Source organism: Salmo salar, chromosome ssa05, assembly GCF_905237065.1.
Source record: "Salmo salar chromosome ssa05, Ssal_v3.1, whole genome shotgun sequence".
NCBI lineage: Eukaryota > Metazoa > Chordata > Actinopteri > Salmoniformes > Salmonidae > Salmo > Salmo salar.
In genome coordinates, this window is record NC_059446.1 from 51,082,419 (window position 1) to 51,108,879 (window position 26,461).

Here is a 26,461-nt window from a genome sequence, read left to right on the forward strand (position 1 = left end):
ACTGCTGGTAATAGAGGAACATCAGCTTCACATGCAGAATCTTTCCCTCTGGTACAGAGGTTTTTCATATCTGCCATCTATCATGTGACCTGTCATTGCTGTCATGTCACACTAACAAAGGTATATTCTCTGTGACACAATGTAATATGTCTGACAAATACTCGTTTGGGGCCATGTCATCGCTACAGGGGCGTGTATCAGTGTCCCACTCCACCTACATCTGCTAAGGAAGCAGACAATATGCTGATTGCCAACAGAACTTACTCAAACAAATCGAATAATTTCCAATGGAAATTGGAATGAAATTGAAATTTCCAATGGAAATTATTCAACAACAAAAAATCCTTTATTTGAAACAAGTGTAATATGGAAAAATGGTATATTATTATGACCATATATGTGTACCAGAAATTATTTACTATTATACACTGCAGTACTTTGAAACTTAGAAGTACCTTTATTTGCAAAGAACACTATCATGTCTTGTTTCAATAGTACAGCAAGAACAAGGCAACCCCATAATCTGAAGGTATACTAAGTGGGTCATAAACCAATATAATTTAAAAAATGTGTTTGTACACACAACTGGCTGCACTAAAAGCTCTGAAGGATATTTTCCAACATTAGTGTTAGAAATAAAGTGGATCGGATTTGTAAATATTAACCTTTCTGTTACATATCATTGGCATGGAACACTGTAGATGTAAAACTCCATTGTACACACACACAACCAAAATTCATTTTTCCATTTCCATGCAGTGAGCAGTAGGACAAGCAGTACTTACTGTTCCTCAGGTCTGAATAACTTCTCTCTTCTAACTGTTCCGATAGTCACACACACACAGGCACGCACACACACATTTTATAATAATCTAGTCACTAATCAGTGTGTGTTCACATGCGCACACACACACTCTGTGATTTGTGACCAAATAATCATACATATGTTGCCAATGTTATCAAGTGATATAAACAAACTTTTACGTCACCAATCTATTATGTTAAGATGAGATCATATCTGTGCAGTGTAAGTGTCCTTTTTTCAGATACAAGACATCCTAGTCAAGGGAAGCTGGGGGACAGATGCTTGCTAATTATATTCTTTCATTAGATTTTTTTTTTTTTTTTTACTCTTCAAGGGAAAAAGAAATGTTCGCAAATTGAACATGTTCCCTCTCAGCCTCTATCAGGATTTATATATGTTTTATTCACCATCAATGTCTGGGAATCCAGCTCTTAACTGCTCTTCATCCCCAGAAGGACACAACTATTTATTTTATGTTCCCAAAATAAAGGGGCCATTTCAAAGGGACCATCAGGAAAATGCTTTTACATAAAACAGAAGTCTTTTTTTTAACATCACCTCAAAGCAGAAGTTCTGTATTTTTACTGGGCCTACTGATTTCACAACCGACACCTTGGGGATGACAGCCTACATTAAGGGAAGAACACCTTTGATACTTGTAATGATGTTGGAAAAGCTACATTAACTACACACTACCCTTACATACATATTTTGCCTATGTTATTACAATTCAATAATGTGTCTTTTTGTTTCTCAAAAGTCAATGTCAGCAGTATAAAGGAAAGAAATCATAGCTGCTGAGGAACATTTTTTAAACACAAAAATTATTACAGGAACTAAACTTGGAAGCATTTACTATGATGGCTACTGTGGTTGTTTTGATATGTTAATGATGATGCTGTGATCAAATAGAGATGAAATATATGCCTGTTTTGTAGATAGGGTTCTGTTGGGTACACTCTTATAAAAAAGGTGTTATCTTTAACCTAAAAGGGTTATAATCCTTTTTGGTTCCAGGTACCAAATAACCCCCTAGATTTTATTGTTAACCATAGCTCAACATTTAAAATAGGGAAATACTTCGAATGAGGATTAGTGAAATTGACTATGCAAAAAACGAATCACAGGAACTTAACTTACTGCCAACATCAGGCAGTGAATAGTTGTGCCTGCTTTAATGAGAGTAAAGGATCCCAAATGGGACATTTCAACTTGTGTTGTGCAAAGGAGTGGTGTGATTTGTCCATCTATAAATTTGATGGACAAATGCTACACATGTATTACTTTTAACATTTTAGGAACTTTTTCTACATCTTTTGAGTTTTCTAAAAACGTTCAGCACCAAACTGTAAATATCAATTGTTGAACTTGAGGTCTTGGGTTTCTCTCGAACCCCATGTGACATTAAATGTCCAAACAGCAATTAGTACATTACTAATTGCTTATTTTTAATGTTATTTCAAATGTGTCTTTCTAAGTAAATATACAGTACAATGAGAAAGAGGTATATAAAAAAGGATAGTCTATTTGACACTTTTTTTTTTACTTCATCTAATCTCATCACAACCTTCTAACCCCTTTTGAAAGAAACCAGGAATCCAGCCTGAAAATAAATAAATAATAACAACAGCAAATGTAGAGAAGGAGACCAGTCAAACACGTGACCTGTTCTCTCTTTTTTTATTGGAGAAGGATTTGATTGAGTGGATGAGGTTGTACTCAGATGAGTAGCATAAGAGGCCGTACCAGAGGGCCAATTCTGCAAATAGTAGGAGTGGTACGCTGAAAACAATTAAAACCATTTGTGATAGACAACTCAGTCAAAGGTTAACGATAAGTCACAGACAAAACGTCTTGTTTAAAAAGTGCATTCACAAACATGACAAATACTCTCAAAGGATGTCTATTTTCATGTGATACAAAATATGCATACCTGTTATAGAGTTGTCTGTATTTCTATACACATGTATTTCTTTCAAATGACTTTTTTTTTAAAAAAGGTTAAAAGCAGGTTTGTGATAATAGCAGCTTCAGATATCTCAGCTTCTTCCCAGTGCACCAAACATGTTACACATAGTCTTGGCTGGATATCCAAATAAAACTTCACAATGTGTCTCTGTTGTACAACTGAAATGACATGTTGTCTTTATTAAAAGAGATATTTATAAATGAAGTCTGCAGTTTAGAAAAAAAGGATCAATAAAATGCTGGGGCCATTAAATATATTTTCTTATACCCGCTTTTTTTGTCAATATCATAAATACTAAAGACACAGGACAATATTATAAGACAACGCTGGGAGACTAAACGTAAAGATTAAAATAGTTGAAACATTTTTTCAAGTTTTCTACTTCATGAGAAAAAATTGTAGGCGAGCGCAGTAACACCATAATTCCAATTTACTTCAGTCCCTTGCTCTTTGTGAGCAAATAAACATTAGCCAAACAGCAGCTAGTCAGTCTATGCACATATAAGAGCTTGCTCAGCTTCATTTTAGTCCTTGCCCATCACAATTGAGTCAAGATATTACTTTTCAAAAATAATCCTTAAAAGCAGTCAAACATACTGATAGAAACCAATAAGTACCATGCAAATCTTGCAAGACGACATATTCTCAAACAAGAGACAAAGTATTCTTCGTACGAGCGAAATATCAATGAGGGGTAAATGGGCGAAAGGCAAAGACCTCTAACCAATACTAAATATTATATTTCAAAAACCAAACCAAGAAAAACGTAATCTGTACATAATATAGTACATAAGAGTTCAAACTGGATTAGCAGTTTCTTTCCTTTTCGTAAGACTCTTGTCTTTCCTTAAAGTCTTTTCCTTAATAATAATAAAGTCCTTAATTGATCCCAATCTCTTTATTTTCCTCCATAAATCGAGCGAAGGGGCGTCTAGCCCCAACCTCGAGAACTGTCTTATCCAGCCCAGTCATGGGAGGGCTGCTACTGGCATTCACCCGGTCCATACGGTCCATACCTCCTGACATGGCCCCTAGCGAGGTCATACCTCCTCCACCCAGGCTGACAGGCAACTGGGGGATGCCTCCGTTCTGGATGACGGAGATCTCGTTGTTCTTCATGGCCAGGCCGTTGGTGATGGCGGCAGCATACTGGTTCCAGAAGCCAGGGTCTACGTTCATGGCCCTCGCCGCCAGGTCCTTCTGAAACATCTCGCTAAACTTCATGGCGTCCCCGCCCAGCAAGGCCATGGGGTTCTCCACGGAGAGACGGCGTCCACGACGGGCTGGCGCATTGTTCCACATGTGGGTGCCCATGTGCACCTGCATTCAGTCAACAGGAAACACAGGAACAGACATTATTATTCAAGAGCCTCTGGTCTTTTTTCATATTCTTTATATAACTTTCTTTTTGTAGCAGACAAATGTACCCTTTTTCTTATACTTTAAATGCATATTATTATTATTATTATATTCTCTCTCATACCTTCAGGTTGCCTTTAGTGGTGAAGGCCCTTCCACAGATCGAGCAGCCAAATGGTTTTTCTCCTGTGTGTGTGCGCTCATGGATCTGCAGGGCACTAGCTGAGGAGAAGTTCTTCCCACAGTTGTGGCAGTTGTGCTGCTTGGGGGTGCGACGGGGAGTTGGCGGTGCCAGCATGGGGGTGATACTGGGGCTCATGTTGGTCTGGGGTGCAGAAGCGGGAACTTGGATGCCCACAGGCCTGTAAGGACCATCATTCAGGGACATGGGCTTGCTGTGCCTGTGCCCATTCATCTCCATTTTGATCATGTTGGATGCTGTGTTTAGTAAGCTAGAGTTGCTCAGACCTAGAGAGAGAAAACAAAAAGAGGATATGTTTAGTTGGGAGAACAGAGACATGTGTTATTCAAATGACACATGTGGAACTCCATGTTTTTAGACATTTCAGGTATCATTCAATTAAATTGCGATTTGTAAATGAACTATATCAAAGTCAGGATCATTGAATATACCTCTATCTCTGCTCAGGAACATCATGTTGAAGTGGTTCTCCTCCTTGATGAAGTGCCTGCTAGGCTGGGTTATGCTAGCAGTCAGGTCCAATGCCCCATTACCTTCAGACACAGGTGCCGGGGAATCTGACTTCTCAGATTTCACTGTAGCCATCCCGTTGTTCTCCTGCCCCTCTGCTGCAGTGCTGCTGTTATGGTTGAGTGTGGCTGGGGACTTGGATCGATGACTCTCTGGGTGACTGTGAGCAGGGGAGATGGGCTGCATGGACCCTGAGGACTCAGATAGTGCTGGGCTTCCCACACTCTGACCTTCCAGGTCCCCCGAGGCATACAGCGAGTCATTGTTGAAGAAGTCGTTCTCCCCTCCAAACCCGCCACCGTTCTGCATGGGCTTCAGCCCGAACGAGCGGCTCATATTGACAGATGAGTCGATCATCTTCATCTGGTTTTCCAGAGCAGCGATGCTGGAGATGACAGAAGTAGGTGGGGAGCGACCAGGGGACATTCCTGAATATGGATGGAGAGGTTTGGATGGGTCCATCATCTCTTCTCCTTCTTTCAGCTCTGCTTCGTCCTCCATAGCTGCCTCCATCTCATCTAGTAGCTCGTCATCATAGTTGCTCATGGCGTCTAAGCTCTTCTCGTCAAAGGAGAGGTCGGTGTCCATCTCCTGGAGAGACTCAGGCAGCGGGGTGTTGGGGATCTGGCCTCCCATGTGCATGCGGATGTGCTGCTGCAGGACCACAGCGTTCGTGAACTTCTTCTGGCAGATGGGGCAGGAGTGTTGGACCCGGAGAGGGGGCTTGGAACGATGGACCCCAAAGTGCGTTTTCAGATTGCCCTTGGTGGTGAACGCTCGGCCGCAGACCTTACATTTGAAAGGCCTTTCTCCCGTGTGAATGCGGTAGTGCATCTTAAGGGCACTCTGGCAGCTGAGCACACGGTGACAGATGACACACTGGTTGGGGTCGGTCATCTTCTTGTCGATGTTCTCCACCAGCTGCTGCAGCTTTGAGGTCTCGGACGTTTGCATAGAGTCCAGAAGGCCGCCGAACGGAAACTTGGCCTTGAACTGATCAGAGATCATGGGGAGGATTGGATGGGAGACAGAGGGGGCAATGATGGGTTCAGTACAGCTGCTAGTGGATGTGGTCGCGGTGACTGTGGTGGCGAGGACCACTTGAGTAACGGTGGGGGTCTTGTTCTCACCAGGCCTGGAAGTGGGGAGGTTTGGGGGTAGGTGGATGCCCTCTGGTTTCAGAATGGGAGGCATGTCACCCCCTAAGTTGGGCTGCGGAGACCGTGAGGTGGTGATCATGCCTGCTTCTGTGAAGAGGTTAGGTGACAGTGAGGCACATTCGCTGGAGGGTGGGGAGGGCCTCTGGGGTGATCTGCTAAGGGGAGTGATGCTCGGGGAATCACCGTAGCCTCCCATCATGCTGGGGAGAGTTGGGGGGAACTGGAGCCCAGCTGAGGTGGGGACTGTGGGGAGAACAGGTTTGCTGTCCAGCCAGGTGGTCACCGGCTTCTCTGGGGGGAAGGACATACCATACGGAATGCCTGAGCTGGTCGGCACATTATCCAGGTATTCTGGCACGGGATAAGGGTTCATCTGGACATGCGGGTACTTCTCCTTGTGCCTCTGGAAGTGGACCTTCAGATTGCCCTTGGTGGAGAACCGGTTTCCGCAGATGTTGCACTTGAAGGGCCGTTCGCCGGTGTGAGAGCGCAGGTGGATCTGCAGGGCACTGTCACTGCCAAACACCTTGGCACAGAACCTACACTTATGCTTGAAAAAGGGGTCCTCGGAGCTGGGCTTGGTGTCGAAGACGGACACATTGGGGGGCTTTCCCTTGCGGTGCCTCATCAGAGCGGAGAGTGGGTCAAGTGCATTGGCAGTGGCAGCAATACTGGCTAGCGGGTTTGGGAAGATGACACTGCTAGATGAACTGTGAGGTATCAGTGGTAGATTGGAGGGACTGGTGCTCAGGAGGCTGTTGTGGCCTAGTGAAGGGGGGCTGCTGGAATTCCTTGGCAGAGCTGTAATGCTGCTGCTCATGCCTCCTCCAGCAGCGGATCCAGCTCCGATGCTGCTGTGTGTGATTGAAGTCATGCAGGAAGGCAGTAGAGATGACAGCACATTACCACCGGATGGAGGGAAAGAGGAGTTTGCTGAGGTGGTGTTGGGCATCGAAAATTTTGACTGCTGATTACTACTTTGCTGGGTATGGGAGAAGAGGGGCCCATCTATAGCAGAGGTGAGGGAGGAGGAGGAGGAGCTCAGGCTGTTTAGCGGTGAGGGCAACCTGATGGGCAACTGGTGGACAGGGGGAGTGATGAAGTTGTGTAACTGCTGGAGTTGGTTGGAGGATGACGGCCCCTGGGAGCCAGCAACTGTGTTGTGGTGGTGGTGGTGGTGGTTCTGGGCCAGCTGGGCGACGGAGGGCTGCCTTTGCATCAACGCCACCTGACTGCGGATCTGTTCGATCAGTTGGAGTTGGTGGATCTGTTGCTGTTGCAGCGCCATCAGCTGGTCCAGGATCATGGGGATGGCCAAGGGGGAGACCCCGCTGCCGGCCACCGCGGCACAAACACTCTGGGAGAACTGAGCCACTGCCACGCTGGTGCTGTGTAGTGTCTCCAGAGTGACGTTGGTGCTCGGCATGCTGTAGCTCTTCACAGACGATGGGGCAGGATCGCTAAGCTGAGGTAGAGCACCATCTGGCTCTGGGGAGGCGTCACTCACTTCGAGGTCCACCAGTTTCTCAAGAGACAGCTCCATGGGCTCGTCCTCCTTGTCCAGGACACTGCCCCCCTCCAGGGCTAACTCTGCGCCCTCATCGTCCTCACCGGGGCTGTGGCTGCTGCCCTCTCCAGCGTCCTCGCTGTCTGCCTGGTCACTATGGCAGCTTGGCGAGGGCGATGGCTCTGCAGGATACTCCTGGGAGGGTTCGGTTTCGTTTTCATTTACTATGAGCACCAGGGGGTTCTTGATGCAGCTCGTCAAGTGTTCGCAGAAATCGGACCACTTGAAGAACTCGGCGCAACACTTCTCACACACGTGGGTCTCCTCACTCCCACTACGGCTCTCATTCCCACTGTCTGAGTCATCCAGCACTTCTCCTGTGGCTGAGGATAGAAGGGGGAGGGAGAAAGTCAGAGTGATGGGAGGGAGACAAAAAAGGAGAATTAATGAATAAATAATCAATAGAATTTCAACACATATTCTGCAGAGCAGTTCTGCAAAGATTTAACCTTTTAATACATTTTTTTTATTTCTTTAACGTGACCAAAATCAATATTATTTTATTTTATTTTACTCTGAACAAATTGCCCTAGTTCACCAATTCTCAAGACCCAGTTTTGCACATTCGAGCCCTCTCAGTAGAGCCCAGCTAATAATTTTCTTTGTGCAATCCATCAAATTATGAGGGCCTATCAATTGTGGATACTGCCGCTTAATGAAATTCCATAGAAGCTATTGATTTCCAATATTTCATACAATTCACAGCTGCCTCGTCTGTTGGGTACAAATCAGGTCTTTGATGGGCCCATTAGGATTCTCCTATGCTATCAAGCCTCGTCATTTCCACCTGAATTTCAAATGCCTGAGCCTCTTAATTTAGCATTGCTAAGGTCATGCATAAGCCCTGCATCTAAAGTGAATAAATCAATGCAACCTTCAGCAACTGCTTGTGACTAGCTGCAATGCAATGTGGAGGCCTAGTGTATTCTACTTTGAGAGACATTTATAGAATATGTTTCAAATTAAAATGGTTGAGAATTGTTGTTGCTATTGTTGTTTATTTCTCACAGAATGTACTGGGAAATTTTACCCATAATGTAAATGAGGATGTGAGCCCAAAATATTTTAATTACCGAAAATTGTGCCGTTATGACATCTTTTTGAAATGAGAAACATTCTCTTTTTAAATGAGTAACATGCAGCTTTTGTTACTCAGTTAGGTTTGTTCATCTTTCTTCCACTCTCTCCCTTTTTTGAAATGAGACTCAACAAATTACATGCTAGTGCCATGGCAGCAGTCTCTGATTAGTTACACATGTTTAATCACAGTTGTAAGAAGCCACTTCCTCTTCCGCATACTGCTGTCAAGTGCCAAGAAAGCAAGTATGTTCACCCGATCATGGTCCTAATTCACACCTGATCAAACCATGAATACATGCCCCCTTATCTGTTTATTTTATCTCATGTTCAAGTGGATGCATGGCTGTGTGTGTGTGTGTGTGGGGGGGGGGGGGTGTCAGGCAGTGTCTTAATTATTCCCATAGTGGGAGCTTGTTACTCTCCTACATGAAAAACTGCATGACTGCTTTACTTCAGAGACCCCAGCCACTATGACTTGACACCCATAGACGCGTAATTAGAACAGCAAGGAAATGTGCAGAGGTTTTCTTGCTCCTTCTACTCGGAAACATAATTTGCTTGTTTTGAAGTGCTTAACATGTGTGTAAAAAAAAAAATCACAAGGAGAGAAATAGTGGGTGTGGATGTGAGTGAAACCTTTGAAAACATAAAATGCTAAAATGTAATGACATGGACCACCTTTTAGGTTGCTATGGTTCAGTGGTTTCTTTCAACCTGAAAATGCATTTCAAGACTATTTATTTCCAATTAGTATATTATCACAATCAGTGAATTATGTAATTGAATGTGTGTGTGTGTGTGTGTATATATATGTAAGTGAAAATAATAATACAACTTTAAATATTAACATCAAATTTAACTCATAAAAATAAAGACAGTTAATTGTATGATAATTTGCTAAAGAAAATAAATCAAACAGATCCACTTCAAATACTTTTTCACCCAGTAACAGGGAGTGAAGATATTAAAGTAATATTCCCACACTAACCCTAACCTTAGTGCAAGAGTGTTTTAAAACATAATTCAAAATGCCATCCCAGGGAGTCATGTTTATATTGTGTGTGTGTGTGTGTGTGTGTGTGTGTGTGTGTGTGTGTGTGTGTGTGTGTGTGTGTGTGTGTGTGTGTGTGTGTGTGTGTGTGTGTGTGTGTGTGTGTGTGTGTGTGTGTGTGCGTGTGTGAGAGAGAGAGATAATAGGGTATTTTAGGTGCTTATGTATGAGCATGTTTGCTTGTGAGGGCAAAGGAACAAACACAGGTGAAATGAAAATCAAAGCAAAACCAAACATGGCACTTCTCCAGGGAATCACTCAGCCACAAGTCAACAAATGGGAGGACATACTAGGACACATGCGGTGTTGATGCTTGCAGTTAAGGGTTACATTTGGACTAGTATGGGGTCTGGTTCGGGTGGCTTTTTATTTTTTTCAAATTTATTTTCCAAATGTCAGAACATACATATGACTGTCTTCCATCCCCCCCAAAAATGTGTCCTCCTTTTTACTATTTAGACAAAAGTTGTGGCCATGGCCAAAATAGGCTGTGGATGAGGGTGTACTATACAGGTGTTACTGGGTCACACACACCAACAACATGAATATAAACTACGTACCTTTTCATTTCCATAAATTATCCCTCTTTTCTCTCCAAATCAATCCAAACGTTTTACATTTTACAGACTACAGTGGTTCGTTCAACATGCAGAAAACATAGGTTCTCTCAATGTTGCTCTATGCTTCAGTTCATTTCGAAGGGCACAACATCGCCGACCTGTATCACGGCCTTCGTGACGCCTACGTGTCAGTTTAATGAGTCATTAGTGAAATAATTCAGCACTCTTCCTGTAATTTCTGGCCAACGGGATGACTACACTACACCATCAGGGTCCGGTGTCTTTAACTTAATTAATAATCAACAGAAAGGCTTTTGGAAAGGCTATTAGCTCGTCCCCAGGAACACGCTGGGGGCAGAGTGACGCCAGTGGCAGGCATTATTTGATTTCTTCCTGTATGGTGTGACACAATGGCATAAATTAAGATATAGAAAATGAAGTTAACGATTTGACAACAAACATAACGTGCAGTGGAAGCCAGGGATGAAAGAACTACGCAAAAAGTTCATACAGTATTTTTCTGAAATTGTGCCTTTAGTGGTACACAAAGTATTTTTGGTGGTATAGGCTACACAGCTTCCATTTGCACAAATGTACCTACGTATTCATTATGTGAAATAGTTATTAACTTCACACGACACCAATACAAAACTATGAAAAGAGCAAGTTATTGGAAATAGCAATGCCACGTGATTGAAAGCCGAAATCCCCTTAGCCGATCAACGGACACACAGGCTCATTTCCATAATTTAGGGTGAAAGGTCAGTGTTCTCAATGAGTAGCCATTGTTATAAACCGATTTTAGTTATTAGTATTTATTATAGCAGTTATTAACATCAGTCTCTCATTTCATTCATACAATTTGCTTTGTAAGCGAGTGCCTTTGTTGGCCTATGCCCAAACACACAACATAAACGTTGATGAATAGTGATTTGAGTATTTTAATATCTGTTATCTAGATCTAAGAATTTTGGTGATTTTTTTTTGCATGTTCAAGATGAATACAAACTAATCTATTGAGAATTCTCCTTATAGTGAGATTACTGTAAGTGATTGAATTCGAAGGGAAATTATTTGAGGATGTGGATATCACATACTGTACATTTCATTGCATTCCAACAGCGTTAAGTTGTAGCCCCAATCCTGGCCATGTCCTTCTGTTCAGAACAATTATATGAACAAGAATTAGAAATTGCGGTGTCACTACTATTCAATAATCCCTTTCTTTGCCACAATGTGTTGGTCTACATAGATTTGTCATAGAAACATATCACCACATTCATTTATTTATTTATTTTACTTTGTGAACTGATTGAAATCATATGTGTATCATCCATATCCCTATTGCTAAAATAAAAGCAAATGACAGTAGTATAATGCCAATATTCAATATATATATTTATTTTGGTTTAGTAGGCCTACAATCTGGAATGTACAGTTTCTTACATAGGAATATCATTTCTAACATTGACTAACATTGTGATGGGTATCGCTGTCTTACTGAGACTTCTTTCTGGGAAGATAAGCATTTGATTTTGGGGTTGATTTTCTCATTCCGTTACAAATATGTGGTAAATGAAACATTATTTTTAGAGATACAAATGAACTGTACTTTTCTAGAGGAAGTATAATACACAAGACGTAGGTTGTTCTTTAGGCTCTATGCATCTGAGGCTAGATCTTGTTTAGTGTGTGTGTGTGTGTGTGTGTGTGTGTGTGTGTGTGTGTGTGTGTGTGTGTGTGTGTGTGTGTGTGTGTGTGTGTGTGTGTGTGTGGGTGGGGGGGGGGGTGTATTGATTTTCTTATAGCATGAGAAAGGAAGGCATTAGAAAATCCAATGCGGTTTTCATTTCTTTAAGAGTTCCTTTACTCAAATGCAAATATGAAGCTCAACACAATCAATAGGGGGATTGTGAGACTTTGAATCATTGTATCCACTGTCTTGCTCAGCAATCTTCGGTATGCTAACTGAAACTGCTAATCTGATCGCTAATATCAAACGAGGTATTCATGCTCTCTACTGATTCTGTGAAAGCCACTGAGCAATGTATTTAGCAAATTATTGAGCAATTACAAACTCTCCGTTCTTAAAGGTCCAATGCAGCCGTTTTTATCTTAATATCAAATCCTTTCTGGGTAACAATTAAGTACCTTACTGTGATTGTTTTCAATTAAAATGGTCAAAAAGAAACTAAAATAGATTAATAGCAAAGAGCAATTTTCCAAGCAAGAATTGTTCTAGGACTCTCTGTGAGTGGCCTGAGTGGGGAGGGGAAAACTGAAAACGAACTGTTATTGGCAGAGAGGTTATGAACTCTCTTTCTTATTGGTCTTAATCTCCAAATCTCCATCCCACCAAAACAGCCTGAAATTTCAGGTGGTCTTTTCAAAACAGCTCTTACACTAAAATGGCATTATCATAATTTTTTTAATGTCACAGTATTATTCCAACCTCATAGTGTGGAAATAGAAATAAAATCATGTTTTTGACTGCACTGGGCCTTTAACAATTTCCAGATTCACTAACAGCAGGGAAAACGCACATGCCACCCCTTCACCTCAAACACACACCCACCCACACAGATGTGTGGTACAGTCATACATGCAAACACCCGCACGCACGCACACACACACACTTGCAATTCATATAAACTCCATAATCATGCAAAATAAATAAAAAGCACCTAAAAGCTTTGAAAATATTTGTTTATTATACAAGTCACAAAAGCTTTTTACTCAGGAAATTACATTATCTAATTTAAATGCTTCTCCTTTGCCTAAACAAACACTGTTTCTTATGATATCACATGCTTGATGACATGATAGCATCGCCTGAACCCTCTACCAAGCACTTCCACTTAGGTCCGAGTTTAGCCTTAATCTCACATCCCCGGACTCGCCAACTCCTCTTCCCCTTTAAAAAGCATTTTTCTCAAACCATTTAGGAGAGCTTAGGATCTTTAAAAGAGAGATGAATCCCTATAGGTCCAGCCCAAGCTGTGAGAGAGGGGGGTGAGGAGGAGGGCAAATAAGGATGCCTGCTGGTTTTAAGAATGTTGGAATTCCTGTACGAATTACTTTTTTCCATTGCATTATTTTGCATTATTTGTCTCCATTATCTCCCCCCATTTCCCTGTGTTACTTTTACATTCCGTCTACCCTTTTTATTTTATACTACAACTGTCCCATCAAGGTGGCTAGGGAGCAGAAGACATTACCAAAATGCCAGCCCTCCATAACACACACAGCTGTGACTATCCCTGCTGCCTCCTTCCAAGACAGAGCCGGTGGTGATGATGTATGTACCGGTATGCCACATCTCAAACAGCTCCTCTCTCGGATATTCCCACCAGCACCGTCACACACATCCCCATCCGCACCTGCAGAGCAGTCCCCCACCAAGCAGAGCTCTCTATTTCACAGGCCTGGCCCTCACGCAGAGTGGTACAGTAATATCCTATCCTCTCTAACAGAGGGGCCTTTGTCACTGCATGCAGATGTGGCCCTAGCCCAAACATTAACGATTTGTTTGTGTAAGCGTATGCAATACATTATTCAATGACGGCGCTCTCTCTGGATGATTGTTTGTCACATGAAGTTGGTGAGTTCCTCTTCATCAAGGGGAATTATATTTATTGTGTGTTTTTAAGTGCTAGGGGTTGTAATTAAAAGACAGTCATATTGGGGTTCCATCTTCTTGGAAACATATTTGGCATGGCTGTGTGGGTGGTCCAGAAGCTTCCACCGAAATGGTGAGAGAGGATTAAAACAAAAGCCAAACAAAGCCTCACTGAAGGGGAAGTGGGGATACAGCCCATGTTGTCACTGCTATCAGGATGTTCCCTCGCTATATATCATCTCTCCTTTATCCCTTTCTTAATTCCATCCATCCACTTCAATATGTTTTCCCTCTCTTGTTTCGCTCGTTCATTTGCAAATGTTTAAGTGTTAGCAGACACCCTAACACTGCGTCACTTAGAGAGGTTTGACATTATGAATGGTTGGAGAGGATTCACTTTAAATAGTTGTATTTTTAGTTAAATTGTGTGTGTGTGTGTGTGTGTGTGTGTGTGTGTGTGTGTGTGTGTGTGTGTGTGTGTGTGTGTGTGTGTGTGTGTGTGTGTGTGTGTGTGTGTGTGTGTGTGTGTGTGTGTGTGTGTGTGTGTGTATGTGTGTGTGTGCGCTCCCTCACCCCTGGGGAAAGAGCTCTAAAGGGACTAGATGCAGAGGTAACAGCATTGAGATGAAAGCCTGTCACTGTTAACACTGTCTAGGACAGGGGTAAGCCGCGCTGCCAAGGTCAATGGGACAGATGTTCTAATTGCATTATGAGCTTGACATCGAGCCGCAGCCCCCTGGCAGGGCGAGGTGGGCAAAGGTTAAGTCAGCCAGCTCTATCAAAGCACTTCTAACCATCCAACTTCAGGGCAAGTGGCTGGGAGGCCTGGGGGGTGAGAGTGGGGGGAGTGGGGGGGGAGGCCAGGCCAGACAGAGGCTTGTTGGCACTGCATGCGATTCTACCTTTTCAGGGCCACCACACAATAGGGCCCTAAAGTGTTACATTGGACAACCATGTAAACTCCCCACAAAAGCCCTAAGCACAAAAAAGGTCAAATCAAGGTGGGATTTAAATAACTGATAAATCCCAATTAGACGCAGGCGAGAGCAACAGCATCATATCTGAATTGCAGAACCAGGAACCCAAAAAGACATTACATGAAAATAGAAGACTGGATTCATCCAATAACCTTTAGAAAAACATCTACTATGGTGTTTTTTTTTTATTCTATGAATACTTGATGCTATAGGTATAGCATCTCGTTGCTGTAGGCCTATGTCCACTTGCTGTGTTGTGACAGAGGTTACACACAATCAGCCAGGTCAGCGACTAACAGAATGGATGTTAAGTCCTAACAGTGTACTGAAAGAGGATTGGACCCTCTGAATTCCTTTTGTACAAAATACACCATTTTTCCTTCAGGCACGGTAAGCAATAGTGTTGTCTGTAGCTGTACAACGGCAATACGTGAACTGATCACAGTCACATCATAAGTTTTGTCTGACATAAAGTGGTATCGTTACTTTAGGTCGTATCGTTGGAAATACTGCATTGTAGGGTATCTTATCAAATGGTCTATCACTGCCTTTTGTCCGAAGCTTGAGAAGACTTCTCTCAGTGAAGCACAGTCCATCCTGACAACAAGCAAGTCAGTGCGTTCTTCCAACATTAGAAAGGATCATCCATAGCAATCGACATCAACTTAAAATGTTAAGCAGTATGGCGTCGGTAGTTCTCACACAGCAATCATGAATGGCGTGTGGTCTGTGTGTGTACATGTGTGTAAGTGTGTACGTGTGTGTGTGTGTGTGTGCATCTCTACATACACATGCCTGAGTGAGTGTAGCCGTGTCTGCAGCCAGGTCACCCATGATACAAGTCAGTATTGAAATCTGCCGTTTGAGAAACATGGATGAATGTCTAATTCTGACGTGAGACTCTGAGCTGGTAGCAGCTTGATCCACAGACTATGTTCATCGTCATCTCTTTTCAAAAGTAAAGACTTATAAGACAGAAGGAGAGAGGCATTCCACTCAAATCTATTTGCCCTAAGAGGAAAACATCCAAACCAACATAACTGAAGAGGGCTTTCTCATTGACACAGCTGTTTGATATGAGAGAAGGATATGTGACTTTTTCTTGAACAGGCCCATGATGGTAGTCTCTTAAGTATGCGTCACATCGAGTACTTATTTTCTCTTCCTATTGAATTTATTGGAAAATACTGATTTCCTTCCTTCCTCCTACTCACGTAAACCTCCCTTATAGTTAACGAGGATCATCTTCAAATGAATGTTTTCCTTTATAAGGTTATTATTACCCTCTAAAACACAATAGATGACATATGACAATCAGAACCACGCTGTTCTCAGCATATATGCCTGTAGTCAATAGATGCTATTTTACTATTTTACTATCCCTGGTTCTTGATATATACAAGAGAATGTATTACTAACCTGATATACAGATTATACTTTAATGCTGGCTTTACTCTTGCAATTCATTGCTATAATAAACCAACAAGTGAGGCAAGTGCGATGTATTGTCCAATCAGCTTAGCTAGCTACATTACATTTTGTGACACTGACTGCCCTATTCATGTGTAACACATGGCATGGTATGATAAGACAATGCATAAATAAATGAATCACAACCCATGCGCTCAGCATTGTGACTCGATCACCCTAAAATGTTCATATGGAAATAAGACTGTCATTTGTCCCTAGGGATGACATCACACTTTTTCTATTTTACAGGATCAGTACAATGGATGCTGTATGTGCTGGTCAGCGATGGTTCAAGATAATGACAGTTATTTGTCGAGAATACCACGTAAGCTGTATGGATAGTCAATAAGGAATGCTGACTAACACATTACACTCTTCCTCGATCTAATAGAAAGAGGGAAAATAATATGGTGGTAATTTCAGAATGCTGTTAAAATGACTAGAAAATGCCTTTGGAATGCGTTAGAAATTTTGGACGTCACCCATGGGCACAGTGGACAAACACTATTTCAGCACAAGAACAAAAAGAAAGAGGTACTATAAATTATAAAATGAATAAGACCTATTGCATTAAACTTAAATACATTTCTATTATTTTTAAGTTATATAGGAACTTTTGCAAGCTTCAGATACTTAAATTGTTTTACAAATAATTATGTAGCTAGATCACGATTCCTAAAATGTAAAATAAATAACAAAACAAACAAAGTAAAATATTGAATGAATCTATACTGAATAACGAATCATAGACAATTACCCATTTATGAATTTACATGTGCATTAGACTACATTATAGACAAATCACGGGAGCCTGACGTAAAACGCTATCGAAGATTTGTATTCGATTTAAAAGGTTTGTTCAACATTAATATACGGAGGAACATTTTTTATTTTGATTTAAAAAATGTCCGGATAGGTTCTAAAAACAAACTGACATGCATTTTCGTTGAGTGTGCTTTGGGTGAAGATTTCACTTTAGTTTTCTAATTAAAAGCTTTTACACTCTTCAAGCGCATGCAGCACAGATTACTAGAAAAGTGACCCCTTTCACACGGCTAACCCTGTCAACTGATCGTGTAGACATTGGGAACTATAGGAAACAAACCAAGTGTGATACATTTATGTGAGGGAGTAAACAAAAACATTTCCATGACAAAACATGCTATTCACTTAAGCTATCGCAGAATATGCAACCCGCTCCTTTGAATGCCAGGATAGGCATCGACACTGGAAAATAACCTACCGTCTGCCAACATAAAGGAATAAAAAAGACTATGTATTGTCCTCTTTTATGACGAAAATGTTATACAATGTATTGATGTAAATACTTTCTCAAATTCCGAAGGCATAAATATGACGTAGAGCGTGGTATGTTCAACATAATTACATTGCTTGCTATTTTAAATGTTTACATCTTGTGTGTGTGAGTGTGTGTGTGTGTGTGTGTGTGTGTGTGTGTGTGTGTGTGTGTCTCTGTGTGTATGTCTCAGAGAGAGAGAGAGAGAGAGCGAGACATAGATCCTCACAAACTGATGAGGTTGCATTTAAAGAAAACATATTTTTGATTAATATAATATTTGAACGCATATTAAAATAGTTTCAAACTGTATAGTTTCTTGATACGAAAACAATCGGAGTTTCTTATGAACCATACTCTGAAACTGATAGCTCACTTGCACTCGTATAACGCAGGAGGAAATGTATTTGTATGTAAAAACTAAGACACGTATAAAATTGTGTTGTGGGTGTTATCGAATTAACACTGTTAAATGCCAACTTGAGGCCATTGCATTTGCTTGTGTTATGTTGCTTTGTTAGCTAAAATCACAACCAACAACGGTAGGCTATTAAAAGTGTCTTCAAAAGTGTTTTTGATAGTAGCTTAATGTGCTCTGAATAAAGATTTAAATGTCACCAAATGACTATCTTGTAGTTAAACAGGTAGGCTAGTTATTGGATTAAGTAAATAAAGAGTTTCCAACCCTTTTTGGAGGTTGCGTTGGGTTTCACAACATGATGAAACCGGTGGAAGCGATAAGGAGAGCTATAAGCATAAGCAAAGCAAACCATAAGCAAAGTTTCGCAGGGACCACGACATATAGAGGTGTACGAACACATTCTATTTTAAGTCAAATGACCGAAATTATAAAGTTTTTAAAAAAAATTGCCTTTTCAACACAAATTATGTCCCGGTCAAGAGCATGAACAGATGCCTGCTTGTATTCGGAGAAAACAATACATTTGTTAGACTTGTACATGCGTATAAAAAGATTGTCCCTCCCGCGCATAGACGCACGACTTACCATTTTCGGACACCACCCCGGCTATTGTGGGATCCTCGTCCGACTTGAGATGCTGTGGCTTCGCTTGCTTGCGACGGGACATGCTGCTGATACGCTGCGAGATGTTTCTGCTTTTTGCAGATACATCAGCAGCGACCGAATGAAAAAAAATGTTCACAAATAGTCTGGTTGCAAAAATTACGCGAATTAGCTGGTGTTGCTGTTGCGTGGATTGCGCATGTCGGTATATAATTATGATAGTGAATAATGCATTGCGATTAATGGTACTGTGTGAGGGGGATTGGCTGAAGTCCAGCGGACACACACTGGATATGGTAATGAGGGACAGACTAAGCAATTAGCTGCTTCACTCTCAGACTATCTGTCTCTCTTCTCTAGCTATCCACCTCCTCCAACAACACACAAAATCTCGCTTGTTACGCCCAGCATTCAGGGGGGTCTACGTCGCGGAAGGTCAGCTTTTCTCCTTTTCTACGGAGCTTTGTGTCACTACTACTGGAGATTCATTGATGCAATTCTTTTCTTGCGTGTATCCCATACTTCAGCCATGCTTTTAAGTAGTATGTTCCACTTGGGTTGTGAACTTGTGATAATTTAGATAACGGAATTCGAACAGCTTGCCTCAATGCTCATACTTTCCATACATATTTTCTTCCATCTTATTTAGGCTAGATAACTTTTGTCCCACGACTGAGAACGTCCCCTGAATGTGGCTGTGTGCATCTGAAAGTGTTTTTAATGTCCCTGAAGTGGTTCAGTATTTTTTTATCTTCATATAATTGACAGCATCTTCATTCAAAAAAACCTCCTTGCCGATGGACATCAGGCGCAAACACCCGCTAGAAGCGGATGGGACGGATAAAGTTTTTGAGGATGGTTGTGAGTTGTTCCCAGTCCGCCTTGATGCAATTCCGTTGTAAAGGGGAATTGTAAAAGTTCGGTTTGATTGCCAGTGGATAAGCAAGGAACATACTCGTTCGAATTGCCACTCAAAGTTTGTTGTGCGTCTTCTCAGAATCGGCGCGCCCTGTCGGAGTTATGAAGTATCAAATAGTTCCTTGTCTCTATACGCACCTAATCGTTTGTATAATGAGCGTTTATAAAAAGAAAAAAGAAAATACACCGCAACTGGCGCTGGGTGGCTAGATGTGCTCTTCCCCCTCGTGGTGCTTTGCTCCCGGCTGCGCGTTTGTCTCGAGCTGCTCTCCAAAGTCCCCTCTCTCTTCCGCCAGTTGCTCGCCAAAGACCCTGGTCCTTTCCAAAGAGCTTTAGATTTTTTTTTCTGATCGATCTACGTTCTCATATGTCGGACATGAAAGTCGTTTTCGACTTCACTTGACGGTTCGTAACAGGAGCACTGCTCGGGAGGTTTGATGTAGCCGTTGTTGCCCTCGCCTTTAGCTCCGTGTGTGGGGACTGCGCTGTGTGTGAGAGAGTTAAACCTTGGGCTAGGTTCAGCCCATTGCGTTGAGCGACCGCTAGGATGTACCACACCGTTACAGTTCAAGAAGTCATAAGCTTCACACTAGCCTATGGATTCCACGAAGGAGCGATTTGATATCATATAGACATATGTTTCCAAATATCAACCATCGGAATCATCGGTTTGTCTAAGGTGTAGTAAATAAAATGAATCTAAAAATGGTTCTGACTTTATGCATATCTGATTAGATTTCGTTTCCCTGTAGCTTTTAACATGAATTTATTGCGAACGATTTGCTCTAGATTGTATCATATAGGCCTAGTGTTTTATTTTAATAAAATGTACATAATGTGGAAGAAAACATTGGAAACAAAAATGTTGACACCAAGAGTTAATTTGTATTTCATTGTACATTTGACTCTGGTGATGCTGTGCTGGAGGCCTACTTCCCTTTGATACAATATTAATACAAAAATATATATCCACAAAAAGCATTTAGTTGCAGCAGTCTACAATTACATGTTTGGTGTGTAACGTGTTTTAGTTCAGTTTCAGTTCAAGATAGGCTGTAACAAAACAACCAATGTATTTTCATCTGTGAAATAATATTTCCTGTTTTTTTTCTCTTCCTCGGTGTTCTCCTGTGTTAAATAAACATGCCCTGGCTACATTTTTCTTGCAAATTGTGATTTTCATTGTAGCCTAGTAGCCTACTTTGCAAGGGTGGGACTTGGGGCGATGGGGAGGGGTTCATTCGGAGGAAGGGCTGTATGAGTGACAAACACCTGTGTTGCCATATTTTGTCAATCTCTGTATGGTTTACGTCCAACATTTTTCAAATCGATTTTGAAAATTCAGATTGTTTTAATCACATAGAAAACAGTAAGTAATAATTAATTTAGTTATTTTTCATATCATAGTAGACTATCAGTTTGTTTCTCTTCCCTAATGCAGAAACGAACACGAATTAACATTTCCCCGTCGTGCATGGATGCCATTCTAACACCTGAATATGTCCTTACTGTGAAATTCTATATAGCCCTTTAAATATACCCCCCCCAAAAAAAAACAATTACATCAATAAAGTGCAGTTTTCCTATCATCCCTAAATCAAACAGCTGCCTATCAGCCAAATGCAAATTATCTGATCATGTAGGTTAATATCTTAACATATGTCAGTTAACCTAAGAATTAAGATTATAAGTGACATTCTTAGTTTATCGTTTAATTTCCTGTAGTGCACCTTGTTAGGGGATCCTCTGGGTTTGCTTTCAAGATAGGCCTACCGCTGAGTGTTTTTCATTGCATTGGACTGGGTCTTTTCCCCTATGTCTAACATGTAGCGAGATACATTTCCATTGACAACAAGGTCATCCAATGAGCAAATTTGTAAGAAATTCCATCATCCCCTTAGAAGTTATGTCCAAAAGGATGTTATTATCTGGTATTAATAGAGGCAGCCCTGGGAAGACAAAATCAGCTATTGATAATTGCAAGGAGTATACCGCAGCTACTGTATCGATCGGCGTGTCCTCCATTCCCCTGGTATAGAGAGATAAGAAGACAGACTCTTTAGAGCAATATCATTTATTTTGACCTATCTGCTTGCTACAGACTTATGATGAATAGCTAGAGTGGCTAAAGTCCTTTATCACAAAAGTTGCTCCTTGATATAATATCGATTCTTTATAACTAGCTTGCCACACAAAAATCAAACTGTCCACTTGGCCATCATCATCAATATCATCACAAAGGCAGAGGAATGAAGATCCCCTGTGCCTTCTGAAAGGAGCTCTCACAATCTCCTCTCTAATCTTTACTTCGCTGATGATGAAAGGAAAAGAAAAGAGACAAAATGCTATTTAATCCTGTACACACACACCTTGTGTGTAAGGAAGACACAATTCGATCAGTAGTATTGTCGACTGGAGAGGCTTATGTTGAAATTGTTAATTCATTTTACGTGCGCTTTTGATTGATGTATCCTGTTGGCGCGCGCGTCTCATCTCCTGTCTCCACAAACGTCAATCTCCAAAGATGACAACACTGTTCTAGTTCAAACCTACCGTAACCTTCTGTCAGTTTCACCTGCGTGAGACTAGCACTGTGGGAGGCACTTGCCAAGTGACTTGGTCCACCGATTCATCACGTTAAAATAACTAATACTCTGGGCCTCCCGCCCAATCCTTCACTCCAAAACGCCATTCCTGCTACCATTCTTATGACGCAGTTATGGCCAGTTATGGCGTTTTCTTTAGAGATTGAGTTGGATATTTATTAAAGGGAGCATCAGGGTTGATAAATGTGTAGCTTAGTTTGCATTGGATTAAACATATGGAGATTTAATCAATAACGCGAATAGCCTACCAAACACATGCATAAAATATAAGTATAACTATTTTGTAAACCTAATATGGGAAATCAAACTATTAGCATAATGATGACTGTATTAGGCCAACTATAAAATGTTGTTGCATATACGCTATTAATGGTGCACTCTGTCTGTATCCGCTCCTTGAGGGCGAGTGCACTGGTAAAAGGGAGGGAGAGAATGAGGGAAACAAGAAACACGTAATCACCCAAATAACCGTTTTAGTCCTTTCCCCCTGGATTTGTGTCTTAAGGTAAGAACAGGGCACTTCTACTGCTGGTACTGTACTGTTAACATAAAATGTACCGGCTGAGTTTTATTCCATACTCTTTCCAAACACCCTGCGCTGAACAGATAGCCTACAGTATATACTTCAAAGGATACTCGGGAGGCCACGAGACTGTTACAATGGGACTTGAAGGTAAAGTGTTGCTTTACAGTCGTAGTTGTAAAGGGGAGGTAGCCTATTGCATGCATAGTGATGAATAAGAAAATGAAAGTAATCTTCGTCATTTATCCTATATAGAGGTGTGTTAACAGAAACGTGTTTGTATAGGGAGGTCATTTATCTGTTGGAGGTAATACATCATAATTAATCACGGTATTTTGAGGCAAATATCCGAAGTAGTCAATGTTTCTTTATTTCTGTGAATGAAACCATGCGTAGTCGTTCATGTCTCTTGAGCATATTTGCTAAAGCACAGAAAGAGTTCCCATTGCTGCGACTTATGTTATTGTGACTTCTAATCTGATAGGAATCGTTTTACAAGACACCTCCAGCACCAATGCGCATAGTTTTGTCTGGGGCTAAACATTTCATCTTAGGCCACAGCTGTGAAGTAAGTTGTCTTGCTGGTCTTTGTCTCTGATATGTAGATGAAATAGATTACAATATCCAATACGTAGATTACAGTGGTCCTTTTTATTAAATGCTTTTGTATTTGTTCTTTGCCATCCTCTTTTGTGGTTGTATTATATTACAGACCCATACCAGTTCATGTCATGGTACTCCAAATGTATTTGTTTATGTTTAAATCTGTGGTTAATGTTTCATTTTGAGGACACCACAACACCAGCTCTCACAGGCTCACATCAGAATTAGACGTTCATCCCCAAACGTCAAATTTCGAAGTTGTTCTAAAAGTCAAGTTTCGAGGTGTTTAAGGTTAAATTCAGGAATTACCTCAAAGGTTAGGCATTAACTCCGAATGGTTAATTAAAGTTTGGGATAGGGCTTAAAACTAAAATATCAAAAACAACTTTCTAATCAGAGTCAGATGCTTAGTCATCTGCCATCCCCATCCACAAAGCCCAAGCAAAACCGAAACCTACTTAAAGGTAACAGCACTCACTGATGCCCCTAGTGGCAGGCTTCCACGTCCTTTCCTGGCATGGATGGAAGTCGAATACTGACTTGTATCATGGGTGACCTGGCTGTGCACACAAGGTACACAGACACACACAAGCATATATATACAGACTGCTCAAATTTGTTGTTACCCCTTCCACAAAAAACAAAGGATGCACAATTTTCTCTGAAATAACTTGAAACTGACAAAAGTAATTGGCATCCACCATTGTGTATTCCATATTTAATAGAAATCAGACTTTGCTTTAGATTTTTTTTATTCAATATATTGTAAATAATAAAACAAATCAAAATTGCATGGACAAAAATGATGGGACCCTTAACCTAATATTTTGTTGCACAACCCTTAGAGGCAATCACTGCAATCAAACATTTTCTGTAGCTCTCAATGAGACTTCTGCACCTGTTAACAGGTAGTTTGGCCCACTCTTCCTGAGCAAACTGCTCCAGCTGTCTCAGGTTTGATGGGCGCCTTCTCCAGACTGCAAGTTTCAGCTCTTTCCATAGATGTTCGATAGGATTCAGATCAGGACTCATAGAAGGCCACTGCAGAATAGTCCAATGTTTTGTTCTTATCCATTCTTGGGTGCTTTTAGCTGTGTGTTTGGGGTCATTATCCTTTTGGAGGACCCATGACCTGCGACTGAGACAGAGCTTTCTGACACTGGGCAGTACGTTTCGCTCCTGAATGCCTTGATAGTCTTGAGATTTCATTGTGCCCTGCACAGATTCATGGCACCCTGTGCCAGGGGCAGCAAAGCAGCCCCAAAACATAACCGAGCCTTCTCCATGTTTCACTGTAGGTATGGTGTTCTTTTCTTTGAAAGCTTAATTTTTTCATCTTTGAACATAGAGCTGATGTGACTTGCCAAAAAGCTCCAGTTTTGACTCATCTGTCCAAAGGACGTTCTCCCAGAAGGATTGTGGCTTGTCAATATGCATTTTAGCAAATTCCAGTCTGTCTATTTTGTTTTTCTTTCAAAAGAGGAGTCCTACTGGGTCTTCTTCCATGGAGCCAGCTTTCGCTCAAAAAGCGATGGATGGTGCGATCAGAAACTGACGTACCTTCACCTTGGAGTTCAGCTTGTATCTCTTTGGCAGTTATCCTTGGTTCTTTTTCTACCATTCGCACTATCCTTCTGTTCAATCTGGGGAAGATGTTCCTCTTGCGGCAATGCCCAGGGAGGTTGGCTACAGTTCCATGGACCTTAAACTTCTTAATAATGTTTGCAACTGTTGTCACAGGAACATCAAGCTGCTTGGAGATGGTCTTGTAGCCTTTACCATGCTTGTCTATTTTCTTTCTGATCTCCTCAGACAAATCTCTCCTTTGCTTTCTCTGGTCCATGTTCAGTGTGGTGCACACAATGATACCAAACAGCACAGTCACGACTTTTCTCCATCTAAATAGGCTGAATGACTAATTACAAGATTGGAGACGTGTGATACAAATTAGTGTGAAATATCAGTATAATCCAGTTATTTATTATCTTTTCTAAGGGGCATCAACAAATGTGTCCAGGCCATTTTAGAATGTCTTTGTAGAATAAGCAATAATAAATCTCTTTTCACAGCTTCTTTGCTTTATTCTATGATATACGAAAAGGCATGCAAGTATACATGATAAAATAGCTTTTAATTTCATCACTTTTCAGGAGGAATTAAGCATTATTTCAATGAGCTGTAGCAAATTTGAGCATGTCTGTATATATACATTACCAGTCAAAAGTTTGGACACACCAACTCATTCAAGGGTTTTTCTTTATTTTAACTATTTTCTACATTGTAGAAGAAAAGTGAAGACATCAAACTATTAAATAACACATATGGAGTTTTAAACAAATCAAAATATATTATTCAAAGTAGCCACCCTTTGCCTTGATGACAGCTTTGCACACTCTTGGCATTCTCTCAACCAGCTTCACCTGGATTGCTTTACCAACAGTCTTGAAGGAGTTCCCACATATACTGAGCACTTGTTGGCTGCTTTTCATTCACTCTGCAGTCCAACTCATCCCAAATCATCTCAATTGGGTTGAGGTCGGGTGATTGTGGAGGCCAGGTCAGCTGATGCAGCACTCCATCACTCTACTTGTTGGTAAAATAGCCCTTACACAGCCTGGAGGTGTGTTGGGTCATTGTCCTGTTGAAAAACAAATGATAGTCCCACTAAGCGCAAACCAGATGGGATGGCGTATCACTGCAGAATGTTGTGGTAGCCATGCTGGTTAAGTGTGCCTTGAATTCTAAATAAATCACAGACAGTGTCACCAGCAAAGCACCATCACACCACCTCCATGCTTCACGGTGGGAACCACACATGCAGAGATGATCCGTTCACCTACTCTGCGTCTCACAAAGACACTGCGGTTGGAAACAAAAATAAAAAATTTGGACTCATCAGACCAAAGGACAGATTTCCAACGGTCTAATGTCCATTGCTTGTGTTTCTTGGCCCAAGCAAGTCTCTTCTTATTATTGGTGTCCTTTACACGGAACCCAAACCGGCCGAGCGCTTGTGCCATTGTGCATAAATGTATTTTGTCCCCCCACACCAACTGCGATCACGACACACAGGTTAAAATATTACATTCATTTGGGGACAGGTTGAAAAGAATGAAACATTTATGGCAATTTTGCTAGCTCGCTTGCACTTGCTAGCTAAT

At 41.3% G+C, this 26,461-nt stretch overlaps 1 protein-coding gene across 1 annotated transcript; it reads right to left on the reverse strand.

Annotated features, from left to right (window-relative positions):
• Positions 1-2,436: 2,436 nt before the first annotated feature.
• LOC106605069 (sal-like protein 3) lies at positions 2,437-20,036 on the reverse strand. Its single transcript, XM_014200334.2, has 4 exons — positions 18,633-20,036; positions 4,767-7,895; positions 4,258-4,601; positions 2,437-4,094 (listed from the first exon to the last, which is right to left on the reverse strand). Exons 1-4 carry the CDS (start codon positions 18,712-18,714, stop codon positions 3,654-3,656), a joined length of 3,996 nt encoding a protein of 1,331 aa, XP_014055809.1. The 5' UTR covers positions 18,715-20,036; the 3' UTR covers positions 2,437-3,653.
• Positions 20,037-26,461: the final 6,425 nt, after the last annotated feature.